This window comes from Girardinichthys multiradiatus, chromosome 22 (assembly GCF_021462225.1).
Source record: "Girardinichthys multiradiatus isolate DD_20200921_A chromosome 22, DD_fGirMul_XY1, whole genome shotgun sequence".
In the NCBI taxonomy this organism is placed as follows: Eukaryota; Metazoa; Chordata; class Actinopteri; order Cyprinodontiformes; family Goodeidae; genus Girardinichthys; species Girardinichthys multiradiatus.
This window is the reverse complement of record NC_061814.1, coordinates 28,576,768-28,603,769: the sequence shown is the minus strand read 5'-3', so window position 1 is coordinate 28,603,769 and position 27,002 is coordinate 28,576,768. Positions and strand designations below refer to the sequence as shown.

Sequence of the window (27,002 nt, the reverse complement as noted above, 5' to 3'; positions counted from 1 at the left end):
TTTTAGCAGCTCTTTTCTTGACCCTAGACCTGTATAAGTCCTGGATGGAGGGAAGGTCAGCCCTGATTATTCTCTCTGCAGTCCTGATTATTCGTTGCAGTCTGGACCTGTCCTGTTTTGTGGATGAGCCAAACCACACTGAGATGGATGAAGACAGGACAGACTGAATGATGGCAGTGTAGAAGATGACCAACAGCTCCTGTGGAAGGTTGAACTTCTTGAGTTGCCTCAGGAAGTACAGTCTCTGCTGGGCCTTCTTTCGAACAGTGTCTACGTCTGAGGACCATCTCAGGTCCTCAGAGATGGTGGTTCCTAAGAACCTGAAGTGGTCATCGTCCGATACAGTGTTGTTGAGGATGGTGAGGGGAGTGTATGGGGGTGGTGTTCTCCGAAAGTCCACCACCATTTCCACAGTCTTGAGTGGGTTCAGTTCAAGGTAGTTCTGACCGCACCAGTGTACCAGCCGATCCACCTGCTGTCTGTATGCAGACTCATCACCGTCCTGGATCAGTCCAATGACAGTGGTGTCATCTGCAAACTTAAGGAGTTTCACGGACGAGTCCGATGAGGTGCAGTCATTTGTGTACAGAGAGAAGAGGAGTGGGGATAGAACACATCCCTGGGGGGCACCAGTACTTATTGATCTGGATCGGGAGAAGATGCTCCCCAGTCTCACCTGCTGCTGTCGATCCGTCAGGAAGCTGTTGATCCACTGACAGGTGGAGGCTGGGACGTTGAGCTGGGTGAGCTTCTGGTGGAGGATGTCTGGTATGATGGTGTTGAAGGCCGAGCTGAAGTCTACAAACAGGATCCTGGCGTATGTCCCTGGGTGGTCAAGGTGTTGCAGGATGAAGTGTAGACCTAAGTTAACAGCATCATCTGCCGACCTGTTTGCTAGGTAAGCAGATTGCAGGGGGTCCAGCAGGGGGCCTGTGATGTCCTTTAGGTGCTTCAACACCAGCCGCTCAAAGGATTTCATGACCACAGACGTCAGGGCTATAGGCCTGTAGTCATTTAATCCTACGATGGTGGGTTTCTTTGGAACCGGGATGATGGTGGATCGTTTTAGGCAGGAGGGGACATCACATTTCTCCAGTGACTTGTTGAAGATCCTTGTGAAGATTGGAGCGAGTTGATGTGCGCAGGCTTCCGGGCATGATGGGGAGACGTTATCAGGTCCTCCAGCTTTCTTTGTTTTCATGCGCTGAAAGAGCCTGTTTACATCTTCCTCGGAGATCTTTAGTGCAGTAGTAGTAGTAGTGCAATAGTAGTAATATAAATATTTGATAGGGTGTTCTGTTGAGTTTTAGGACAGTGGTTTCCAATTCCAGTCCTTAGGAATTTCTTCTTTTATTTCTTTTTTCCTGGTTTAATACAAGTGATTTAAATGATCTGATCAATCTACAAAGCTGGATGACATGCTGAGGAGCTTTTTTTTTTTAACCATCTGAATCAGGTCTACAAAAGCAAGGTACACTCAGAACCTTCAGAAAACCACAACCTGAAGAATGGAAATAAAACACCATTGTTTTATGTAATGTTCAGGTAGATTTCAGGATTTCATCAACATATAAACCTTAGGGAGCATACACGAAGGATCTCTAAAAGTCAAAAAAGGTAAAAAAATAATAATAATAAACTAAACAAACAAACCAATGTGTCTCTGTTGTACTTGTTTTACACTTTAGGGTCTGAAGTTTACACAATCTTTAGTTTCCCAAGAATGGTGAAAGTATTGTTCCTGGGATCAGCTCATATCCCAGTTAAAATGACATAACAACAACTTGTGTCCTCTGAGACTCTCAGTCTCTGCCCCGGGTCCAGTTGTTTGTTCACCTTCCAATAGTTTTCTTGTACTAATTGTTCCAGGTAATACCATCCCCCATCCATAAAGTTGTATGACAGGAGCTAGCCACTCTGGAAACATGGCCTCCCAAATGAGTTGTTGTGTTAATTAGATTTAAATATGATATAATTTTATTTTTATTTTACACAGTGACTGAATATTTTTCATTAGTTAAAAAAAGAACTTATTTAATTATTGTCAAATTAAGTCTAATTAACGTGCACTGATATGCATCAAGTGAAATAAAAACCCTGATATAAAAGGAGAACACACTATTTCTGAAATCCATGTCATTTAGTAATCAAAACAATTTTAAAAAACCATCTATTGGGACAGTTTCTCTTTCAGCCTCTCGTTTGGGTTTAATCCAAACCACAGCACATCATCTTCAGCAGCTGCCCAAGCCATCCGCTCGGTGGTGAATGTGGCAGCCCACTGCCCTGATGGAGAAACTACGATTGCACCACCTGCTCCTTGGACACGTTCACCCATGTGCTGCAGGGACAACTGTGAGGCATCTGCTACTGACCTTCCTATGACAACACACAAGGAAATAAAAGAGCTCTAATTTCTTGAATAACTAGACATTCAATCATTGTAATCATTTAATTACACTAAATCTACATTAAAAAATCTGAATTTGATAAAGATTGGTACAAATAAAACATTCCCATGAAAAAAAGACCTGAACTTTTTGAAAGTAACTCAGAAAAGGACAGTGATTACTTATGATTTGTAAAACTACAAAAGAAGCATACAAATTCATGCAACTTTAATTTTGAATTGTACTGTGCTAAAAATGCTCAATCATAGGCAAAAATTTACTCTATGTGCCCTGTGTTTTAGTACTGCTGAAGTGAGCGTTATTTTACCTTGTTCAACATGTGACAGGATGAGTCTGGCCAGTGTCACTTTAAGAATAGATTCTCCATGTCCAGTACACGATACAGCACCACTTGAGTTGTCTGCATATCCTCCACAGCCTTATTTACAAGACAAAACATAAGGAAAACTATTTTTTTTTTTTTTTTTTTCACACAATAAAAAATCTCATGAAAAAAACGAGAGACTGTGGGTGTGGTGCTGGTGGTGTAGGGGTTAAGCATGTGACCATGTGCAGAGGCTATAGTCCTCGGTGTGGCTGTCCTGGGTTCAAGTATCAGACCTGATGACCTTTGCCAAATGTCTACCCCTCTCTTTGCCCCTCTTTCCTGTCTACTTACTATTAGAAAAAAGGCCTATGGTGCCATAAAAAAAAAAAGAGACTGTAAAGTTTTTGACTAAACGCAAGCATTGTTTATCCTAGGGCCACGCTACGGTAATGCATTATGTTAAAGTTTGCAAATATGAAAACATTTTCAGATGCAACAAGCATAATTATTTGGAAGCAGATGCTATGACGAAAATGTGAATATTTTATAAGTCAGTGTCTAACCATTAAAGCATTTTGCTATTCTAAATTTAATCTCTGCAAAATAATGAGTTCAATAAATATTATTTTGGAATGTAAATTATACCATACCAATGCAAGGAGAATCTCCAACTCTGCCAACCATTTTATTCCTTATGCCTCCAGTTGATGTTGCACATGCAACGTTCCCAGCACAGTCCACAGCTACTGCCCCAACAGTATCATGGGCCCTTGCATGAGAAAAGTTTATATTAACTCAAAAATAAAATGTGTACTCAGCATACTGTATACACACAGCTAATTTAGAGCTGCGTACTGTGTGTGAGGACATTTTATGTTGGCCCTAATTCTGCATAACATATCAAGTCACAACATCAATGTGGGCAATACCATATTTGCAAAAGACTGATTGAACGCAATATTTGCAAATCTATAGAATTTCAGATGCTGTGCAATCAATATATGTGGCCACTAAGATTGACGTTTACTATCCTGTATTACCAAAACTGGTATGGATCTTTGTTTTTTTTAAGAACAGAAAGCTCAGAGTCGTGGAGACACTGATGATGATAAACAGAGTACAGAGGAAAATGTGTTAAACATAATCAAAAGTGTCATTAAACTATTTAACAAAAATATAATGTAATTTTCTTTTTTAAATTGTGCAGCTCTAGTTGGGCTCAGAGTCTTCTAAATTCCAACTAATCTGTACAGGTCCTTCTCAAAAAATTAGCATATTGTGATAAAGTTCATTATTTTCCATAATGTCATGATGAAAATTTAACATTCATATATTTTAGATTCATTGCACACTAACTGAAATATTTCAGGTCTTTTATTGTCTTAATACGGATGATTTTGGCATACAGCTCATGAAAACCCAAAATTCCTATCTCACAAAATTAGCATATTTAATCCGACCAATAAAAGAAAAGTGTTTTTAATACAAAAAACGTCAACCTTCAAATAATCATGTACAGTTATGCACTCAATACTTGGTCGGGAATCCTTTTGCAGAAATGACTGCTTCAATGCGGCGTGGCATGGAGGCAATCAGCCTGTGGCACTGCTGAGGTCTTATGGAGGCCCAGGATGCTTCGATAGCGGTCTTTAGCTCATCCAGAGTGTTGGGTCTTGAGTCTCTCAACGTTCTCTTCACAATATCCCACAGATTCTCTATGGGGTTCAGGTCAGGAGAGTTGGCAGGCCAATTGAGCACAGTGATACCATGGTCAGTAAACCATTTACCAGTGGTTTTGTCACTGTGAGCAGGTGCCAGGTTGTGCTGAAAAATGAAATCTTCATGTCCATAAAGCTTTTCAGCAGATGGAAGCATGAAGTGCTCCAAAATCTCCTGATAGCTAGCTGCATTGACCCTGCCCTTGATAAAACACAGTGGACCAACACCAGCAGCTGACACGGCACCCAGACCATCACTGACTGTGGGTACTTGACACTGGACTTCTGGCATTTCCTTCTCCCCAGTCTTCCTCCAGACTCTGGCACCTTGATTTCCGAATGACATGCAGAATTTGCTTTCATCCGAAAAAAGTACTTTGGACCACTGAGCAACAGTCCAGTGCTGCTTCTCTGTAGCCCAGGTCAGGCTCTTCTGCCGCTGTTTCTGGTTCAAAAGTGGCTTGACCTGGGGAATGCGGCACCTGTAGCCCATTTCCTGCACATGCTTGTGCACGGTGGCTCTGGATGTTTCTACTCCAGACTCAGTCCACTGCTTCCGCAGGTCCCCCAAGGTCTGGAATCGGCCCTTCTCCACAATCTTCCTCAGGGTCCGGTCACCTCTTCTCGTTGTGCAGCGTTTTCTGCCACACTTTTTCCTTCCCACAGACTTCCCACTGAGGTGCCTTGATACAGCACTCTGGGAACAGCCTATTCGTTCAGAAATTTCTTTCTGTGTCTTACCTTCTTGCTTGAGGGTGTCAATAGTGGCCTTCTGGACAGCAGTCAGGTCGGCAGTCTTACCCATGATTGGGGTTTTGAGTGATGAACCAGGCTGGGAGTTTTAAAGGCCTCAGGAATCTTTTGCAGGTGTTTAGAGTTAACTCGTTGATTCAGATGATTAGGTTCATAGCTCGTTTAGAGACCCTTTTAATGATATGCTAATTTTGTGAGAAAGGAATTTTGGGTTTTCATGAGCTGTATGCCAAAATCATCCGTATTAAGACAATAAAAGACCTGAAATATTTCAGTTAGTGTGCAATGAATCTAAAATATATGAATGTTAAATTTTCATCATGACATTATGGAAAATAATGAACTTTATCACAATATGCTAATATTTTGAGAAGGACCTGTATAAGTGTTGTTGCATTTATTATTAGATATAAATTATATATATATATAAAAAAAAAAAAAAAAACTAGACAAGTGCAATAGACACTCGGTTATTATTGCCTGATTGAGTGACCAAACAAGAGCAAAACCTATGGTTTGATAAGGATTAGAACAATTGATCACAAAATGGCATACCACTTTGTGTTGAATGCTTCCATTACTCCAGAAATGTATTTCTTGTGCTTTTCCCATTCTTTCTTCTCATATTCAGTCACTAGTTTATCAGTGGGAACTGTGTTGACGCCGACGCTCTCCGCAAACTGGTTCGCACCTTTGCCTGCCAGCATTACGTGGGACGTCTGAAAATTTTCACAACAGCAAACACATAAAAATATTTAGGAAAATGAAGATATGTTACATTTATTATAGTTAGACCGTATATCACTCTAAAATATCTCAAAAGAACTATAACTTTTGGAGGGGTTTGAATACCCCATATGATGTGACATTGTCCTGAAATTCTAGAGAGGAGCGGGACAACCTCCCACATCATTACGTCATAGGTTTGGTGATATTCATAAGCCTCTGGCTGAGTGCCTCAGAATTGGAGGTCTCTCCAGCTAGTTGTAAGAGGGGAGGTTCTGACAATTCAGTAACTCAGTTTACTCAGCCTTCTTGTAGTGTCTGGATGGTGTTCTGGAACGGTTGCTATCCAGTGATGTTCTTATGCACCTGAGGGACTTCGATGCCAAAGTGGACAATTATCGAGTCACATGGAGAATTTTGAGTGGAAGGAATGGCCTTCCCAATTTTGATTCTGAGCAGTGTTTTGTTGTTTGATTTCTGCCCTGGTTAACAGTTCTAAACTCATGTGTAGAACTTTTAATTGATAAAAACCCCACAATGAGGTGGATCTTGTGGTCGGAGAGGCAGCCAGACAGATCAGTTAAACTTAATTGAGTGGCAAGGGAGAACTGTGAATGTCTGACAGAATACTATGTTCAGTAGATTTTTAATTTACACCTCCAAGAGAGTTTTCTCAAGTCCTCAAATCTCCAAAGGCACTTCCCTCTGGGAGGAAACCTAGAGCAAACATTGAACTTGCTTGAGGGAACTAGCCCCTGTGGCCTGGAAATGCCAGGATGAGATTACAATGAGTTTTAGTGTTTAACTGAGGATAGAGATGTCTGGGTTTCCCTTCTGGACCTGTTACCTCTGCAACCAAATCTCTGATAACTGGCAGGTTTGTCTTCTGTTATTGCATGCTAAAAATCCTATGATGCTATTTGAGGTTTATAATGCTTAATGAACAAAAATATTGAAGAAGGACCCCTATCTTTCACTAATACTCATGGTGTTTAAAGCACTATTTTAGTTGTGCTTTATTTTCTTAGAGAGAGAAAGAGAATACAACACAACAAAACATTCTAAAATTAGAAAACAAGACCTTTTCCATGACTGCCCTTGCTAGCGAGACAGGGTTAGCGATGTTTTTTACACAAGACACGGCACCACTGGCAAGTGTCCTGCCGTCCATAATGATGGCATCCAGCTCCACTTCTCCATCAATGTTTAGTGTTGCTCCATGCCCTAAAGGAAAAAGTAAAAACAATTTTTACATTTTTGTAATGTGTGTGTGCAGAAGGAAAACATATAATTCAGCAACTACTTCCTCATATGTCGACAATAAAGCATTAATAATAACCAGTTTTTCTGTTCCTTGGCCAGATCTATAAAAATCTCTAAAGTCTCCAAACTTCAGAGGGTTATAAGTTTATGGCTGCATTTAGGCTCATATTGAATTTAACTATGGCAACAGGCTGCATGGTGGCGCAATTTGTAGCACTGTTGCGGTCTTTTTTGCAAGGAGTCATGCATGGTTTCTCTCTGGGTACTCCGGCTTCTTTCCACAGTCCAAACACATGACTGTTAGGTCAACTGAATACTCTAAATTGACCTTACGTATGATTGTGCGTGTACATAGTTGTCCTTTGTGTCATTTGTGTCATGTGTTGACCTGTGATGGACTGACGACCTATCTAAGGTGTACCCTGCCTCTCGCTCAATGACCACTGGACATAGGCACCAGACCCCTATGACCCTGCAAGAACAAGCGGGGTCGAGATAATGGGCGACTATAAAAATGAAGTACACATTCATTTATACAGATGAGTCCCATTGAGACACAAGGTCTTATTTTCAAGAGACGCCTGTTTAAGCCATCATTCAATATAAAATAGAATTTCAGATGTTATAAAACTGAATTATCAAGATCATGTTCTTCTCTAATATTAGAGAAAATTTTCAATTTCCCCCGTAGGGTGGCCGGGCACTCCCTTAGAGATAGGGTGAGGAGCTCGGCCATCCGGGAGGGGCTCGGAGTAGAGCCGCTGCTCCTCCACATCGAGAGGAGCCAGTTGAGGTGGCTCGGGCATCTATACCGGATGCCTCCTGGACGCCTTCCTCGGGAGGTGTTCCAGGCACGTCCCACCAGGAGGAGGCCCGGGGGATGGCCCAGGATACGCTGGAGGGACTATGTCTCTCGGCTGGCCTGGGAACGTCTTGGGCTCTCCCCAGAGGAGCTGGAGGAGGTGTCTGGGGAGAGGGACGTCTGGGCGTCTCTGCTGAGTCTGCTTCCCCCACGACTCAGTCCCGGATGAAGCGGAAGACAACAAGATGAGACGAGACTGGAAGAAGTATGATAATTTGGGCAAATGTGAATTGCTCGGTTTGTATTGATTTCGACGCAAATGAGCATTTTAAATTATTCATTTTTTTCTAGAAATTATTATTTCAAAATACCAATTATTTTAACAACTCTAGTATCAACACCAGCAGATGGAGACAGTGTTCTGATAAATGTAGATTGCATAATATAGTAAATGGGTATTGTCAGCTCTTTTCTGCATTACTGATGTATGAGTTATGAGTTTGCATTACTAATAAATTGTTAAGGGTGCGGTGCATTCAAACTAAGTGGTGTAAATGCACCCTGAAGCGACAAATGGATAATTTATACACCTGCATTAAACACAGTGTTGTCTTCCAAAGCCCTCACTGCAGCCTCAACACCATCCAGTGCACTTCCCCCACTTTTGAGCACTGAAGATCCATGGCGTGCTGCGGCTTTTACTCCATCAACAGAGGCTGGGGCCAGCTCATCTGGTATAGCCCAGGCCCCACCATGAACAACCAACACCATTGGCATCTTTCGGATCCTGCAGGAAAAGGTGGATTCTCACTTATAAAGTGTATTAAAGGCACAGACAAAAATGTCAAAACAATCCCATTACATTTTACTGACATGTACTATGTGTGTAATGTGTTACATTTGATATAGCTGATTGTAAATGAATACAATACAAAACAGATAATTTGTTTGTTATATTGTACTTTTACAAAGGCTACCTTTGAGCTGTTTCATTTGCACCTTTAACTGAAGGGCATAATAAACTGCATTTATAACTACAAAGAGCAACATTGAACTTTGAAATTTGAACTGAAGTAAGTCATTTATCTACAAATACAGCTGTACTCCTACATGGTTCACACACCATGTTCTGCAAAGCAGCAGCTAAAATATTTTTTGGTTGCTTAGTTTGGATTTAAATATTAACAGGCCGGTATTTCAGTAACTCATTGGATTGTGTTTCAGTTACAATACATAATATTCAATCCAGCAGTTATTTGCATTAACCACATACAGTATATTGGAGGGATATGTATAAGCTTTTTTCAAACTATTGTCATTTTTTCCACCTTGCTCTTTCAGAAAAAAAAACCCTACAAGACTGAAGTTCACATGTGATTCGGAGTTTTAAATTCGCCAGTTCAGCATAGCCGCGCCATTTATACAGCAGCCAAAAAGAGAGTACAAATCTTATGCTAACTTCAACTGGTAAGGAAAACAGAATCTGCTCGCTAGAGCCTGCAAAAGTTTAACTTAAAAAAAAGATTTGCATGCACCCTAAGAGACTTTGTGGAATGTAAATAACTCTGAAAATTTATCTTAAAGTTAATAATTTAAAAAAAGAATTTTTCTACGTACTATGAATCAGCTGATTGAGGAATTTCTGTAGCAGTAATAACGTGCAGGTAGGTAAAATAAACGGCAGGTGTGTGGTATGTCCAACTTTATGTGGGGGTCTGAAATCTCTTCCACTTATTACACACCTACTATAAATGTGCAAATATCATGAGATAAATGTTTTATACCTCAGCCTTACCTCAGGTATTTTTACCCTTTTTGGGGATGTAAACCTTATAATTCTGGGGATGAAGCCCACCTTTCTCTCTGTAATTCGCATCTTGCTTAAATGTAAATGTTTTAATGAGTAAAGTTAACTTTTTAGTACAGTAGATGACGTAGCGCTGATTTTACAAACAAAGGGGACTTAAAACTTGTTTGCTATTCACTTCGTACAGTTTGTTAAATACGCATGCAGCGACAATGACATTTGAAAATTTCGTTACCTGTTATGTTATGATTTCCAATCTTCTTTCACAAGAGAAGGTGTACCGACACCATGAGAGTGCGAGGGGTAACTCGTGCACCACTCTGACGTCACCTCTTATATAAAAGATGACAAGACTTCCGACTGGAAATTTCAAAATCTGTACCTACACTTTTAAAATAAAGTGGTATATATATATTTTTCAGTAATAGTGATGCCTGTTGAAAACAGAGTGGAAAACACTAACCTAGATGACTACATTATCAAGTTAATAATTATGCATATTCAGATTTCATTTGCAAAGTCAAATAAAATGGAAACGTAACTATTTGCTTCAGAAGGAACATCTGAAGGACTTCATTTTTACGATAAAAATGTTCTTCCAAGGCCTGGACTAAGAGGGGAAGATTAGTATTTGCTTTTTAGAAAACACTTAGGTCCAAATTATTGTAAGGATAATGACTCCACTATATCTAATGACTATATAAACTAGAATGTCACATTCACAACTACTGAAAACATAAAATTCACAAACAGGAGTTTTCAACTCTGTGTGATAGTGCCAATTATGTCACAATGACAAACTTAATCTATTTTCAATTTTTTTTTTTTTTTTGAAAAATTATGCCACAAACACAAATTGAACTGATGTAAATTTGCTACAAAAACAAACTTACAATAAAAAAACACAAAAGAAACAAAATGTTGTTACTACCATTTAATATCCTTTTTCTATTCTATCCTTTAATTGGGATTATTTCAGAACAAATTGTGTGGCAAGTCTTCAAACACAAATCCATAATCTAGAGCACAAAAACTGTCAACAGATAAATTTTAAAGTAAACTTGTAAGATGCCAAATTGTGACCTGAATAATCTATACATACTGACATCCTGAAATAAAGAACATGCTGTGTAATGCTTTGTAAGCCACACTGTCATAACAACACTTAAACTATTTCTATACTTTGAAAAACCAAGAGATTCGCTACTTGTTTTTTTTTTGTTGTTTTTTTTTAGCAGCATCGAGAGAGAATAGCTTGCATGCTCAAATATTTCTAAGGAATATTCACTGCACATCAGTGGTGAGAAATTGAAGGGACAGTTGTTATATAAAGAAGTTTAAAAAGGAACACAAAAATATTGAAAGAGGTACAGTACAAACAACTTAGCTGATACATGTTGAAAACAAATGGTAAAGTGCTCTGAGAACAATCATCTCAACTAATAACAAAGATTCTTTTGACAATTCATATTTAGTTTATTTGCAAGTAAAGACATAAAGTCAAATAAGAACTATTTGCCTAAAACATATTTATGTTTTATATGTGCTTACAAGGTACATCTATGGTGGTTTAAACTTCTCTCAGCCTAAATATAGAAAATGCATATTTGAAATGAATATAGCTTTATTATTGCAACTTTGATAAGTCAGAAGAAATTAAAAAAGAGAAAAGAAAAACAAAATGTAATTTTTACCCACCTTGCACATTTGATGCTTTTCCCAATCAAATAATTGGAATACATTTTATGTTTAGTTGTTCCTAATGTCTTCACACACAAAATCTCAAACAATTATGACAAATTTAATTCTAAAACAAATGTATAGGTGGTATTATGAACTGAATCCTCTAAAAACATTCCCCAATGCATTAAGATAACCAACATCTTAAATAAACAAATGCTGCTTTAGGCTACATCTCAATAAACTCAAGTATTAAAAATGTAATACTGTAAAATACCAACGTTAAGAATTTCTCACTGTTTACTTTTTTTATAAATAGATCGTGCAATATAGAGGGCCTGGATGCAATCACTTGTAAAGAATTTTCATTCTACAGTTATGAGAGACGGTGGTGAGGCACATAACTTTAAAAAATAAATTAAAACAATGAAATAGATACAAAGGTTAGAGGTCAGAAAACTAGATTTTGTTTTTCAAAAACAAAACAAAAAATTGTTGAGAAATTAGATTTCAAAGAAACGCAATATTTTACCCAGTCTGCAGCTCTAAAACCTTTTCGCATGACATCTTCTGACATGACAGCTTTGTTCCACTGGAATGTGTAGTGTTGCAATTTGACCAGTAGAGGGCATAACCCACTGTACCAGCACTACAATTTTGTTTCTCTGGAAATTGTAGTGCTGCACTTTGAACAATAGAGGGCGGCACGAACATGCTTAATAAATGAACTACTTTCCAGTACCAGAACATTTTAGGCAGTCGGACTGAAAAGAGTTCAGGTCTAAACAGAGTAACATATCCAGCTATCAATTTTTTAATCAAAAACAACAACCATCATATACAGTTACAGCGTTAAAACAAATCAACAACACATTTATGGCGAGTACAGAAATAACAGTTTGAATAATTGTAATCACAAATTGGACTGGGACTACGTCAGTTTACACCTAAAGATCACACTGGTCTGGTCTATTGTTTAACCTTGCAATGACACATATGGTGTGCTTCATTTCAGAAGACGAGTAGCTAGCTGATAACAAAAATGATGATGCAAATGTGATTTTTTGATTAATACTGGCTCATTCATAGCCTCCTTATGCAGAAAAGTAAGGATACAGTATATTGTAACATGGTGAAACACAGCTTTGCAGACGTTTATAAGATGAAGGGTACTTTATTGTCTCCTGAAACGTCTGCCTCTGACCAAATATTGCACAAGTTGTGGCAGATACAACAGTATTAACGCAGAAAACCCTGACAGACAATACCATGTTTGCAGTGAAGAGTAAAAAGCTGACTGATATCCACACCTACAGCAATACAACCACCAAAAGCCCATCCAGAATAACATACTTATTAACTAGAGGAGAGCTGTCGTTCCTCAGTTTTGAAAGGAGTCAAACGAAATGGTTCTGGGATCTAATCAGAATGCTTCTTGGGTGAACTCCTTTGGATGATTTTTGCACACATCCTACTGGAAGGAAAACCTGGGCCGACCCAGAACCCACTGGACAGACTATTTGCTCCTCCTGGCTTGGAAATGCCTTCGGATCCTCCAGAATGATCTAGAATATGATGATGGGGAGACCATGACATGGTCCCACACAAATGGAAAACTATAGATGGATGGATAGATCTAAAAGGTGTCTGACGTAATTTATGTGCAAACCATTGTGTGAAGAGTGTCTATGTTCTCTCCATGCATTCAGGAGTGTTGTCCATGTTAATTCAGCTTCCTACCCTTGTACAAAAACAATCGAGTTTATTTAACTGGTGATTCTTAATTTCCCCTAAGGAGAGATGTGCATTGTTTGTGTTTTTGTGTTTGCGTTTGTCCTGTATTTGGTCCACAGTCTATCCAAAACAGGGCAGTTACAGTGAATCTAACTTCCAGGCTCTTTATAACCCTAAAAAAATCATTGTTAATAACCAAAGATTTAGCCGATGTGTAGCAAGTTTAAGAGCTGTACATTTTCTTTCTGTTTTATTCAGTTTAATTGTTATGTGCCAGAGATCACATCAACGTTTGCAAGATTGAAATTTCTTTCCAATTGTGTGTCCCTGAATGTTTCTAATAATGAAACGTTTAATTTACACAGTAAACAAATCACCCTATTAGAGGAGGAAACATAAATAACAACAAAATAATTAACACACACTTGTGAAATGTTTGTCTGTAGCTCCCCCGTCGTCTTTATGGTTCTGATCAGTGGGAAGAGACACGACTCTAAAGGTCAAGTGAAGCTAGAATTGGTCCTTCACCAGGCTCATCTGCTAAAATCTCATTTGTGAGTGAGTTAGGCAGCCAACATGCTGGGCAGAAGATGACTTTAAGATTCAACTTAATATTACAACAATACTAGGGAGGCTTTTCATATGGGCCAGACATCCTCATGGTACTGACATCTATGATACTGCATTTTAAGTCTTAAAGAATGTTCTTAGTAACCGTTAAATAGCCAGATACATATAATACCTGTTTTTAATATTTGATTACAGTTTTCTATTGTATATAGGCTTTCATTTTTAATTTTTTATAATTATTATTTTAATAGCACCTTTATTTGTGAATTTTAAGTGTGTATGCCACACTTAAAATAAAACTATGTTTTAAATTTTAAACTATGCTAAGCATTTACTAAGCTGCTGTTTTAGTGTTTTGCATTTTACAGATGTGGGAAATAATAAACAATGTTGAATAAAAACCTGGTAACTGTGGCCTGCATTTATATTCAGCTCCCTTTACTCTGACACCCTAAAGTAAAATCCAGGAGCATCTTCAGAAGTCACCTAATTAGTAAATAGTCCATCCATGGGTTATTTAATTTCAGCTTTCCCATAAAGGCCTCAAAAGGTTTGTGAAAGAACATTACCACAGAGTGAATGGGGACCAGAGCAGAATTTTATTTGGAAGCCCAGTTGGAGTTAAAACCACAGAGCCACTCTTCTCACAATTATTCTTGTTGTTGCCTGTAATAGTGTGACAAGCATTAGAATATTTTAAAAATTCAGCACATTATTTACAAATTTGCAACTATATATATATATATATATTTTTTTTTATATATACATATATATATATATATTTATATATATTTTTCTTTGCATACTTCCAGTTAAGACAATAACACCCCAGGCACCAAAGCACCGTCTTTTAGTTGGGCATTCAGCACCCTCATTTTCATGATTTGAAATCCTTTACACGTTTTTGTTTGATCCTCGAATTAGTCACTGAACTTTCTAAACAAAAATACATAGTGATTAACTGCATTTTTTTCTTTGATTTTCTCATTCGGCCTGACAGTCATGTCCACGTGCAGCTTTTCAATGTAGAAGGTCATGGTTTACTCTAGGTACCAGGTAATGTTTGTTACAAACAAACATGTAAACTGTCAGGTATTTATCAAGCTTTGTTTGCATCATTTATGCATGAAATAAGACTACAAACATACACAAGCTGCAGAAATGATTAATTATCTGCATCAAATCATGGCGGGTAACATTTATATCAGACTATGAGGATTTCCGTCACTATGAGCACTTATAATTTTAGATTATTTTGAACTTGATGTTTACATTAAAACAAAATACTATTATAATATTATTTCAAGGTAGCCCAAGTATTAATTCGTATTACTACAGATCAGAAGTTTCTTTTAATATATAGTATGTTTGGGAAGTCAGGCTCTCTTTGGGGTCCACTGCTACCCTGGGGGTCCCAAGCAGTAACTTAGTTTGCTTATACTTTGGAAGAGTTCTGATTATTAAGAACAAACAACTCTTCACACAAATCTCAAGCTGAGTTCAGCTCCATGAACAACGACAAGGGAACATAAGCTTATTCTCTCAGTGAGCACAGCCTGTTGTAAATTGGGTAACTGACAAAAACCACAACTTGAATTTTAAAGGGTTTAAAACACAATTAAAAAGGTGAACTGGCCATATATTATAAGAAGTCATTTTTTACTACAATGCTCAAAAGGCCAACTAGAACAAATGTTCAGCTTTTTTAGATGTTTAAAGGCCACCTTTTCTATAATTTTTTTTTTTTTTATCTGACAACATCCTGCCTCCTTATAACACATTTATTTCCATCGGAAAAATGAATTTATCGCGTAAGCCCGTGGCATTATTTTCTACCAGCTATCTTGCATGAACAAGTGCGATCTTCGGTGCACAGATGGTTTACGCTCAGAAGGGACCTGGCTGATTCTTCATCAGCACCAGTCCCATACAGAATGTAGCCAATAATGTTGCTGAGGGGCGGGGGGAGCGCAGGCTGCAGACCCCCTGAGTCTGATGAAAGTCTGGCGGATTTTCTTTTTTTTTTTTTACAGAGGACAGGCAGCAGCGGCGGAGATGGGTTCACACCTCTGAATCACTGCTCATCCTCCAGCCAGCTTTTCACGCAGATCTGGAACGACTACATTTTTTAGAAGGGGTTTTTGCTGGTTCTGCTCAGACGGACGGATAGACTGCAGCCATCTGAAAGCAGGGGAGTGGGGGGGGAGTGGGGGGGGAAAGAGATTTTTAGTTGCATTCCGACGCTTAGTTGTCCTGTGGTCTCACCTGCACTGCCGGTGGACAGGCTCGCTGCAATCATAATGCATCCGAATAAGTGCTTACCTGAACTGATGGCCGAGAAAAACAGCCTGGACCCTTCTTTTGTTCACGCGGTTCGGCTTCTAGCGGAGGGTAAGTCAGGTAGCCTGTTCCTTCTGATCTAATCTGCTCAGAGCGTTCCTTTTTAACGATGTTCACCATGCTACGTTTTTCTGAAAGCATTGCATATGAAGACGTTACTTCAGTTCATATGAGTGCAACTGAGATGTGTTTGCTTCGGAACTTTGCAGAAATTCTGAAAACACAAAGTGTGCAAAGTAAAATAGTCATCACCTTGTTTTCTGTGCCAGTGCTCCCAAAAGTCAGACAAAGAAAGTGTCAGATTTGAACAGAAAAGCTCCTTACATGTTTTATGCTTGGCTGCAAAACAACCCACAATGAACAAATCCACACCAATTTCTACATTTCTGGGAACATTTTGTTTTGTTGCTGTACTGTAGCAGCACTGGTATAGGCATGTGCTGGTTATCAGTATAAAGGTACACAACCGTTTTTAGAGTTTTGGTCCCAAAATGACAAGAATTTTTTTTGTCATTCCTGTTATTTAAGCTGTGTTTAAAGATATACCGGAGATTGTAATGGAGTGGCCAGAGTCTTCCCAGCCATGTGGATGTAGAGTAGCACAGCCCTCCACCTGTTGCTGCACACAGCCAGTCAGCTGGCTGAAAGAGGGAAAACACACTTGCCCCTTGCTTACAAGGAAAATATATTCATCTGTTTGGAAATATTTCCTGTTGCAAAAAACACAGAAGTGGTGTGGAAACTAAATGAGTGCCGCATATCACTTATTTTGGTAACAGTTTTAATACTTAATTTGGCAACCTACAAACGGGATCTATGTGTAGCAGCAGATTATAAAGAAGAATTCTGCACAATAAGCGCTTAAAAACTACTACTAAATTTAGCTGATGTTTATCCTATGAATTGCTTAAGTCTATGTATAACAGTTAATAAATTGTACATAACATTAATTAATTTATAAAAACCGATATGTTTTGTTAAATTATTTTACCAGCAGTAGAAAAAAATGCTTTTCCATTTTGAAATACAGTTAAATCATGTCATAAATTTTTGTTAAAATTTTTGCATAAATTCTTTATTGTTTAAATCTGGTTTGTTTTTAATTTCAGTTATCGTATATCAAATGGATGTTGTCATTGCAATATTAGTACTGCAATTACCTGTTTTCCTGATACTGTGCAGTCCTAGTTACCATGGCATGATAATTTTATACCTGTCTATGTCTTTTACGACCTCAAATCTTGTTTGGCATGTCTCTGTTTGGAGTTTGCATGTTTACTTCAAATCTACAGTATAAGTTGCCTTTTCATCAAATTATCTAAAAACATCCATTAAGTTAATATGTGACTCTACATCTTTTTGTCACGTGTCTTGATTTTTGAATATGATACTCATCACCTCAAAGCAATTGTAGCAAGATCAGACCTCAAACAAGCCGCATTAAAGACAAAAACGTAAGATTTATAAATTGATTATTTGTCTGTAAATTACCGTGCAGATGGGGGTACAAAAGCAGGCTAAATGAATGGATGAATTTGTTTTATGAAACAATGTAAATATATTCCCACCAAATAAGCAATAAAAAAAAAAGTAAACACTTATCATAGTGAAGCATCATTTGGAGCCCATAGTGCTGTACCGTAAATGTAGTTACTTTCTCATTCAAAAAAATTCTCATTCAAATCAATATTTTCACATTTTTACTAATATAAAAAGTTAGAATGTTTAAAGAAAACTTGCATACCAGAGTGTTAGTGAGAGAGTAATGTGCTTTAACTGGAAGGGATGTTTGTATGTGTCCCGTTTGATCCCTCCTTCCTTTGGCTTTCCTGCTGAAATGTGATGAGACACCTGACAGTGCCACTTTTGGCGCTTACTGGAGTGCAGATGGGATCATCTGTCACACTACATTTTGCCAGATTTTCTCAAAGCTGACTCATATGCACAAAAAGTGAAAACAAGAAAACATGTTACAGAAGCCATTAAGATGCTCTCATGTGTAAGACCCATCCAGTGGTGTTTTAAAACTTTTCTGCATATATTTGCTCTTCACTTGACCATAATTAACAGTGCAGTCTGGTGTTGCTTTATAAATAGATGCATGAATAATATACTGGAACAGACGGCATTAGTTGTGTTTTTCCCAAAATTGTTGTGAAAGCTTCAATTTAATGCGTCATCCAGAACCAGCTCCGGAAATGTTCTAAAGTTCTGATGGCTTAATCTAAGGTTACAGCTGGGATTTCTCCTACTTTCACAAAACTCTTTTGTCAGCCTTTACTCATTGATAATGCAGAATCCTGCATACCTGCAGGCAGCGAGATAAACTGCTTTCAGCAATTTATTGATTCAGTTATTTATCATTGAACAGAAAGGCACATAATCTTGCATTATTCATATCACAGACAATAAAGCACCAAACATGGATATACTGTGGTCTTAGTTAACATCTCCATATTCATGAAATATATTATTTAAAGGTTGTGAACAAATGATGCATTACCCATAATCATTTGTCTATGTTTGAGTAGATATAAGATGGTTTGGGATGAAGATCATTCATTACCTAGTTGTAATGTAAGGCTGGGGTGTGTAATTGCATTTTATGCTGTAGAAACTTGCTTATATTTTTCATATTCAAAGTAACAATAAATCTAGACATTACAAAACCATAACTGTCTTGGCAATAGATGAACAGGGTTTGTCAGTGGAAACAGGAGGCTAATGACTGCTCAGACTGACAGATGAAAGTCAGCTGTTCTTGTATTTCACTTTCCTCTCGCTAAAGAACAGTGTGGTTGTTTTCTATAGTGGGTGGAAGTGAGAGACAAGAAAGGCGAGCCATTAATAGATCCCACAGGTTTTTCTTGTGAGACCCGCCTACATCCTATGTATAGAAACCAGAAGAATTCCTAATAAGCAGACAGGAAGGCAGAAAAGAAGTGACAATGAGATGAGCAATAGCAGTTGAGAAAAACAATTGTTTATAAACTTCCTTGTCTGTATGTTTCCAAACAAAGTCTAGGTTATATTTTGACAGGAAATAGTGTTTTGTGAAGGTGTTGATACCCCTTAAACTTAACTTTTTTTTTTTACTTTTAAATTCTGTCAAATTGCAACCTCAACCTTCAAAGAAAGTTATTAGGATATTATGTGATAGACCAACAGAATTATTTGACAAATAACCATCTTAAAATAGTGTTGCACATTTTTATTTAATTTCAGTATGAATATGTCTATGCTGTGAAGGCCTCAGAGGTTTGTTAGAAACAACAGAGAGCAAACAGAATCATGAAGACCAAGGAACACAGACAGATCAAGGATAAAGCTACAGAGAATTTGAATGCATTATTTGGTTAGAAATCATCCCAAGCATTGAACATCTTGCCAAACACTGTTCAGTCAATTCATTCAAGTCAGAATGATCTTGGATTATAGTACTTTCCTGATCAATTTAGGTTTTAAAATTTTGATTTAGGATTTCTGGGGTTTCCCCTTTGCAGATATTTCTGGTGTGTTGTTTTTAAGATTCGTTTGTGTCCCTTTGCTGTCCTTTAACTCCTAATTGCTCCAGACAGACATCCACTCTGAGTTTGGTCTTGCTGGACATTTCTTATTGAAAAGGATTTCTCCTCACCTTTGTTGTCCAATGCAAATGCTCAGGCCAACGATTGAATCCAGTTGCATATTAAACGGCATTTTTCGATACCAATTTTATAGTCAAGCAATTAGGACTGCTTTGTACAAGCTAAAATTACAAATGCATAACATGTTTCAATAGCATGTTGTTGGAAGACCAATAATTGAGGTCATGCCAACTCTTATCTAAGGCTGTAACTAATGACAATATTTTTGACAACTATTTTAAATAAGAGATTGTGGCTGTTCAAAGACAGTTGTTCACACTTATATCCATATGAAACCATCATATTGTTTGTTTGGCTGTTGGCAGTTTCATTTTCGGTATGGCTCTGACCCACATACAGAGAACACTCAGAAGAGAACGTTTTACGGATTTTATTGTCAGAAAGGTAATCTGGGATGAGGACTGGAAACACCAACTGTAAGGGAAGGAAGAAGAATGAATTGGTGAACAAACAAATGATATGAAGTAACCAATTACTTAGATCTGAGAAATGACTTACTAAATTGTTGTAGCTTGAACCACCAGGGGTAGAGAGATTCAGAGTCTTAACTTGTGAAGGAAGATCATTCAGTTGTCTTCTTTGTTGTGATCTTGGTGCCAGCCAAATGGAGCTCAGGTGCCGATGTTTGAGATGGAGGAAGGGACAGGGTATGTTGATGCTTGGGTCCTGGAGTTGGAGGAAACGGGAAGCCGACAGCTTGGCCTGTGTCCGAAAGGTACAGACGGTAGTGAGAGAAATCCACAGGAAGATAGATCCTTAACTCAGTAGTTGATAATCCAGATGCTCAGAGAAACTCTGGAACGAAGTCGGAACTCAGCAAGGTAAACAAAGCCTCAGGTAAAAACCACTAAGGCAAACACTCTGGCATCGAAGTGCTGGCAGCCTCCTGCTTAATTACTCCTCCAAGCAATCAGCAGATAGGAGACACCTGTCATCCAGCGCACCTGAGAGCTCCAGTACCAACTGTGAAACACTGAATGGTTATGTAGACAAGTACACCAAACACACACACACACACACACACACACACACACACACACACATACAGACTCAGACTCTGACAGGCAGTGGGAATACTGCATAACTTCATGAAGCTTTCAGTCTTGACATTAACTACAAAATATTTATCCGAGCTCATTTTATGTTTCATTTCATGTTTACCTGTGATAGCCGATGTCCAGGACAACAGATAACCTACAGCAACACATCCTATCACCATGTCTACTTGTTATTTGCTCCTTAATTTAAAGTCCAATAATCAGTCATCATTTTTTTTATCAAGAAACTGAGAAACTATTTGAAGAAGCCAATACATTTTTTTCAATAAATACCATCTCTTCATATACACTTTTATACAATGTAGAGTATTTAGTGTACAGCTTGTATGACAATGTGAATTTGCTGTCACCTCAAAATAACTCAACATACAGCCATTAATGTCTAAACCACTGGCAACAAAACTGAGTACACCACAAAGTAAAAATGTTCAAATTGTGCCCAATTAGCATTTTTCCCTCCCCAGTGTCATGTGACTTGTTAGTGTTGCAAGGTCCCAGGTTTGAAAGGTGGAGCAGGTGTGCTAATTTTGGTGTTCTCATTCTCTGTCCTGGTCACTGGAAGTTCAACATGGCACCTCATGGCAAATAACTCTCTAAAGATCTGGAGTAAAGATTTGCTGCTCTACATTAAGATGGCCCAAGCTATAGGAAGATTGCCAACACCCTGAAATTGAGCTGCAGCATGGTGGCAAAGACTATACAGTGGTTTATTAGAACAGGTTCCACTCAGAGCAGGCCTTGCCAGGGTCGATCAAAGAAGTGGAGTGCACACGTGCAGTGTCATACCCAGAGGTTGTCTTTTCAAAATAGACACATGAGTGCTGCCAGCATTGCTGGACAGGTTAAAGTAGTGGTGGGTCAGCCTGTCACTACTCAGACATATGCTGCACACTGCATCAACATTGGTCTGTATGGCTGTTATCCAAGCCCACAAACAGTTTCCTGAAGAGAAGCAGACTGAGGACATAGATAACCGTAACCATGTCCTGTGGGCTGATGAAACCAAGATAAACTTATTTAGGATGGTGGAACCATGAACGCCAGTTTGTACTGTTTTACACTGAAGCAGAGCATGATCCCTTTCCTTCAGAAGCTGGGCCACTGGGGAATGTTACAACATGATAATGACTCCAAACACACCTCCAAGATGACCACTGTCTTGCTAAAGAAACTGAGGGTAAAAGTGCTGGACTGGCCAAACATGTCTCCAGACCTAAAGCCTATTTTGCATCTGAGGGGCATCCTCAAACATAAGGTGGAGGAGCGCAAAGTCTCTAACATCCACCAGCTTCGTGATGTTGTCGAGAAGTGGAAGAGGATTTCAATGGCAACCTGTGAAACTTTAGTTAACTCCATGCCCAAGAGAGTTAAGGCAGCGCTGGAAAACAATGGTGGCCACACAAAATATTGACACTGGACACAATTTGGACATTTTCACTTAGAGGTATACTCACTTTTGTTGCCAGCAGTTTAGACATTAATATCTGTGTTAAGTTATTTTGAGAATACATATATTTAAACAGGTATATAACTGAGTACTTTACATTGTATAAAAGTGTCATATTTTCTGTGTTGTCCAATTAAAAGATATAATAAAATATCTACAAAAATGTGAGGGGCAACTCACTTTTTGGAGATGATATATATGATGTAAACCTTGATGTGAAATATGTTCACATCATGTTCACATATGACAGTTACAATAAAATATACTGACATACATCACATTAGACATAAGGCTGGTTATTATGATAATTAAATACTTCAAAGATAAATATATTGCTATTTTTCAGATTTCTATGTTGGTTGTCTGAAGTTGCAAGTAATGCGAGAGTTAATACTGTGGCGACTGTGGCTCAGTAGGAAGAGTAGTTGTCTTGCAATCAGAAGGTTGTGGGTTTGATTCCTACCATATGTCAATGTGCCCCTGGGTGCAAGGCACTTGACCTCAAGTTGCCTACCTATCGGTGTATGAATGTGTGAGCATTAGTAAGTGCGATTGGGTGAATGTGGCTCTAGTGTAAAGCACTTTGAGTGGTCTGCATGACTGGAAAAGCGCTATATAAGTTCAGTCCATTTACCATTTAATACACAAGAATGCATTGCATTGTCACTGCTCATAGCCCTTTGTTGACAAATACGTATCTCAAGAATCTACATCACAATCACAATGTACAAACATTTGAGTAAGGTGAGAGGGATTCATGTTTAGAAGACGCCTATTGCCCAAACAATGTCATTTTTTAACAATTTCTCGAATTTTCCAGGTCTGGATAAGTGTGAAAGATAAAAATAGAGTGTTCCTTTCTTCCTTCATTCATTAAAGCCTGGCAACCATAGACATATTTATCCTAGATACATGGTGAACCATTGGAGTAGGAGTCATGAATAATGCATAGGAGTTAAATAACTCAAAAAATTTACTTTTACTTTTCAACAGTTTTGCAGAGTGTATCTTAAAGTCGTAGAATTGATTTATTTTCACCATGAACTCTGAAAATTGATTTCCACTTATCTATATTTCTTTATTGTTCATCAGCTGTTGCTCACATTTTCTATGTATCCACTATGGCCTGCCCAAGATATAGCATTGAGCGGGTTTGTTGTGACAGATAAACGGTAGCTCTTTTAGTGTGACCTATCAAAAGGACACCAAAATTACATCTCAGAGAAGAGATGTAATTTTGGATCACATTTTCAGCATTTAGCAGACACTCTTAGTGAGAGTGACTTACAATGAGTGTGCGGGTCGAATAAGATTAAATTCCAAGGTCACAAGCATTTCTAGCAACAGAAACGAGTGGATGAGCCAAAGGTGCAGTGCTCAGACAATAGATATTAGATAGCAGATTATTATATAGCGCCTCTTCAATGTTCTCATAAAAGAGGGAACATTTTGGAATAAATTTCAAAGCATGACTGGTTAAATCACAACATGTGTCTGTGATGGAGATTAGGGGCTCCGTCCCTATAATTGATTATTGATGTTATTCATTGATACTATTTATTGATATTATGTGTGTATAGACTAAATGCTGTTTGTTTAGTTCATTTCATTTATAGGGACATTTAGTTAATACATTCTTTCAGGCAGGGGGACTGGCCATCTTTCTGTGACAGGGGGAATGCGGGGAAATGTTACGTTAATTGTTGAGTCTCACGACAGGTGTGTCTCCTGGGTGGAGTGGAGCATACCATTATCAACTAGGAAGGGAAATGCTCTGCAGTTAGATTAAGTTAGTTAGATTGATTGTAGGTTAGTTTAGTCTCATGATTTGCATGTATGTAATGTGTATTAATATTATTTATTGTTTGTGTTCGGTGGGGTGAATTATTGTGTATTGTTTCTTGTTTTATTTTGTCACCCCTTCAACTGGTATGAGTTGGATCTACCTTGAGGTAGAAAGCCAGCTTCTGTAATCACTACAGGTGTGTTGAACATGTGATCGGCAGTTTGGAATAAACGCCATCTCAAACTGCATCCTGAGCCTCGTCTCTTTCCTCGTACGAAAAGCAAACCGCCGGTCATGGTGACAAGTTGGTGTCAGGAGAGGGATCGTGGAGGAACAATAAGGCCATGATGACAAGAGGAGGAAAAAGAAATAATGAATCGGGAAGTCCAGAGAGTACTTCAGCCGCGAGTGGGGCGGAGGCTGCTACCGGGGCAACCTGGATCAGCTGGCCAGTCTTGTCAAATCCTTGATGCAGTCACAAACGGCTCGCGATCAGCAGAGTGAGAAGGAAGCAGAGCGTCAAGAGATGAGGTGGAAGAGTTTACAACATCAATTTCGACAACTCCAGGCGCATGTGGAGGACTTAAAAGAGGAACGACAGTATGATGGTGACACAGTGGGGGAGGATCCTTACACTCATGATCGTGATGGAGACGGCTATGACGACGGACAAGGTGACCTGACCTACCAGCTACCTGCTGGGCAGAGGGAGCCAAAGCTGCTTCCACTGACCTCTGATGATGATGTGGAGCACTTCTAACAACATTTGAAAGGATGGCTAAAGTCTGTCAGTGGCCTAAAGAAGAGTGGGCAGTTCGTTTGGTTCCACTACTGACTGGGAAAGCACGTAGTGCATATGTGCTGATGGATCTTGCACATTCTCATGTTTATGACAAGGTGAAAGAAGCTATCTTGACCAAATATGAGATCACGGTCGACACTTATAGAAGGAGGTTTCGATCCCTGGATGTGCATCAGGGTGAGACACCAAAATAACTTTATGTTCGACTTAAGGACTTGTTCTGCAAGTGGGTCAAACCGGAGAAGTCATCAGTGAAAGACATTTCGGAATTAATGATCATGGAGCAGTTTCTGAGGATGGTGAATCCAGACTTGGAGGTGTGGATCCGCGATCGAGCTCCAAAGTCTGTGGAGCAGGCTGCAAGTTTGGCCGACGTTTTCCTGTCAGCGAGGACGGGAGTGAGAAGAACCAACTTTGGGCGTAATCACTACCTTATAGGAAGAAATAAGGATGACGTGGGTGAAAGGGGTGGAGCTATGGGTCAGACTAGGAGTTTTCCCACTACTAAGTCTTTTCCTGTAGCTAAACCCAATCCTGCTAAGAAGTATTCCCCCTCAAAACCAGATGTAAGGTGTTTTCTGTGTAACAGGATAGGTCATACGCAGTATACATGTCCTGCCACTACCAGGAGTGAGCCCTCTCTTCTGTGTTCAGTTCCGAGACCATCTTCCCCATCTCCGGTTCAAGAACTTGCTCGCATGGTCCCGGTGCTCGTAAATGGTCAATGTGAAATAGCTTTATTAGATACAGGAATTTTTAAATCTGTGGTTCTTTCTAGCCTGGTGCCACGAGAGCTTTGGACTGATGTTAAAACAAAAATAAGTTGTATTCACGGTGACGAAATGGAGTATCCAGTAGCTGAGGTGTATTTAACTATAGGTGGTCAAACCTTTTTATTACATGTAGCAGTGGCTCCAAGGTTGCCGTATGCTGTCATTTTGGGTTTGGATGTTCCCACATTAACTAGTTTAGTGTCAAACGCAGAAGCTGAATTGTTGAATCTCCCTAATAGCCACGAGGAACAACAAGTTAGGACTCAAGACACTGCACTTTTGCAGAAACATGTCCCTACAAGGACAGAAGCCGAACCTTTTTCCCCAATCTGTAGCTTGGTTACTACTAGAGCCCAGAAGGCACGGAATCCACTTCAAGATTTACCATTCTATGATGTGGAGCTGGAGGTGGGCCGGGGAAAGCCCTTTAAATCCAGAGCTGAGAGGAGAAGGGAAAGGTTTAGGGGTACAGTCAGAAGGGAAGTGGGTGAAAAGACAAAAAGCTGCTCTTTGTTTGACTTTGATATTCCCTTAGATGTTTCTGCCTATCAGAGATCCGACCCAACATTAAAATCATGGTTTGACAAGGTCACTGAAGTTGAGGGGAAGACGCAAGGGAAAATAAATGCTTTAGAAGATGCAACTTATGCGGTGAGGAATGGTGTACTTTATGAGGTTAAGGGTGAATCAGAAGCCATTGCTTTGCCCCAGCAGTGGAGGGGAAAAGTGATGGAACTCGGTCATTCAGTTCCCTGGGCGGGGCACCTTGGGTTTCAGAAATCTCTCCAAAGAATAGCAAGACGGTTTGTGTGGCCAGGCATGTATACACAAGTACAACAGTTCTGCTCTTCTTGTCACACATGTCAGTTGACTACAAATAAAGGTGTTTCTAGAGCTCCTCTACAGCCATTGCCTATTATAGAAACACCATTTGAACGGATAGGAATGGATGTGGTAGGTCCCCTGGAGAAAAGCTCCTCCGGTAACCGCTACATCCTAGTTATATGTGACTATGCTACTAGGTACCCTGAGGCTTTTCCTTTGAGATCTGTGAAGGCTAAACAGGTAGCTAGTTGTTTGCTACAGTTGTGGTCGCGAGTAGGCATCCCTAAAGAGATCCTTACTGACTGTGGGACTAATTTCCGGTCAAAATTGTTAAAGCAGGTATATCAGTTATTAGGAATAAAGGGGATAAACACCACCCCTACCATCCCCAGACAGATGGGCTGGTGGAATGCTTCAATCAAACACTGAAGAGCATGCTGAGGACGTTTGTGTCAGAGACGGGCACAGACTGGGACAAATGGTTGCCCTATATGCTTTTTGCATATCGAGAAGTTCCACAGGCATCCATTGGATTTTCTCCATTCGAATTGCT

The 27,002-nt window shown here is 39.1% G+C and overlaps 2 protein-coding genes across 3 annotated transcripts in view; one reads left to right on the top strand and one right to left on the bottom strand.

The window, feature by feature from the left end:
• Positions 1–1,325: 1,325 nt before the first annotated feature.
• si:dkey-103j14.5 (isoaspartyl peptidase/L-asparaginase) lies at positions 1,326–10,112 on the bottom strand. Its single transcript, XM_047352101.1, has 7 exons — positions 10,023–10,112; positions 8,571–8,767; positions 6,997–7,139; positions 5,745–5,908; positions 3,369–3,487; positions 2,719–2,829; positions 1,326–2,379 (listed from the first exon to the last, which is right to left on the bottom strand). The coding sequence occupies exons 2-7, from the start codon at positions 8,755–8,757 to the stop codon at positions 2,171–2,173; spliced, it is 933 nt and encodes a 310-aa protein (XP_047208057.1). The 5' UTR covers positions 8,758–8,767; positions 10,023–10,112; the 3' UTR covers positions 1,326–2,170.
• A 5,878-nt stretch (positions 10,113–15,990) lies between these two features.
• Positions 15,991–27,002, top strand: part of khdrbs2 (KH domain containing, RNA binding, signal transduction associated 2) — a 132,391-nt gene continuing 121,379 nt past the window's right edge. For both annotated transcript variants that reach the window (XR_007035886.1, XM_047350679.1), the window contains exon 1: positions 15,991–16,162. Coding sequence is in view for 1 of the 2 variants with exons in the window: in XM_047350679.1 (XP_047206635.1) it covers positions 16,072–16,162 (91 nt within the window). In the remaining variant the exon portion in view is untranslated. The remainder of the gene's footprint in view (positions 16,163–27,002) is intronic.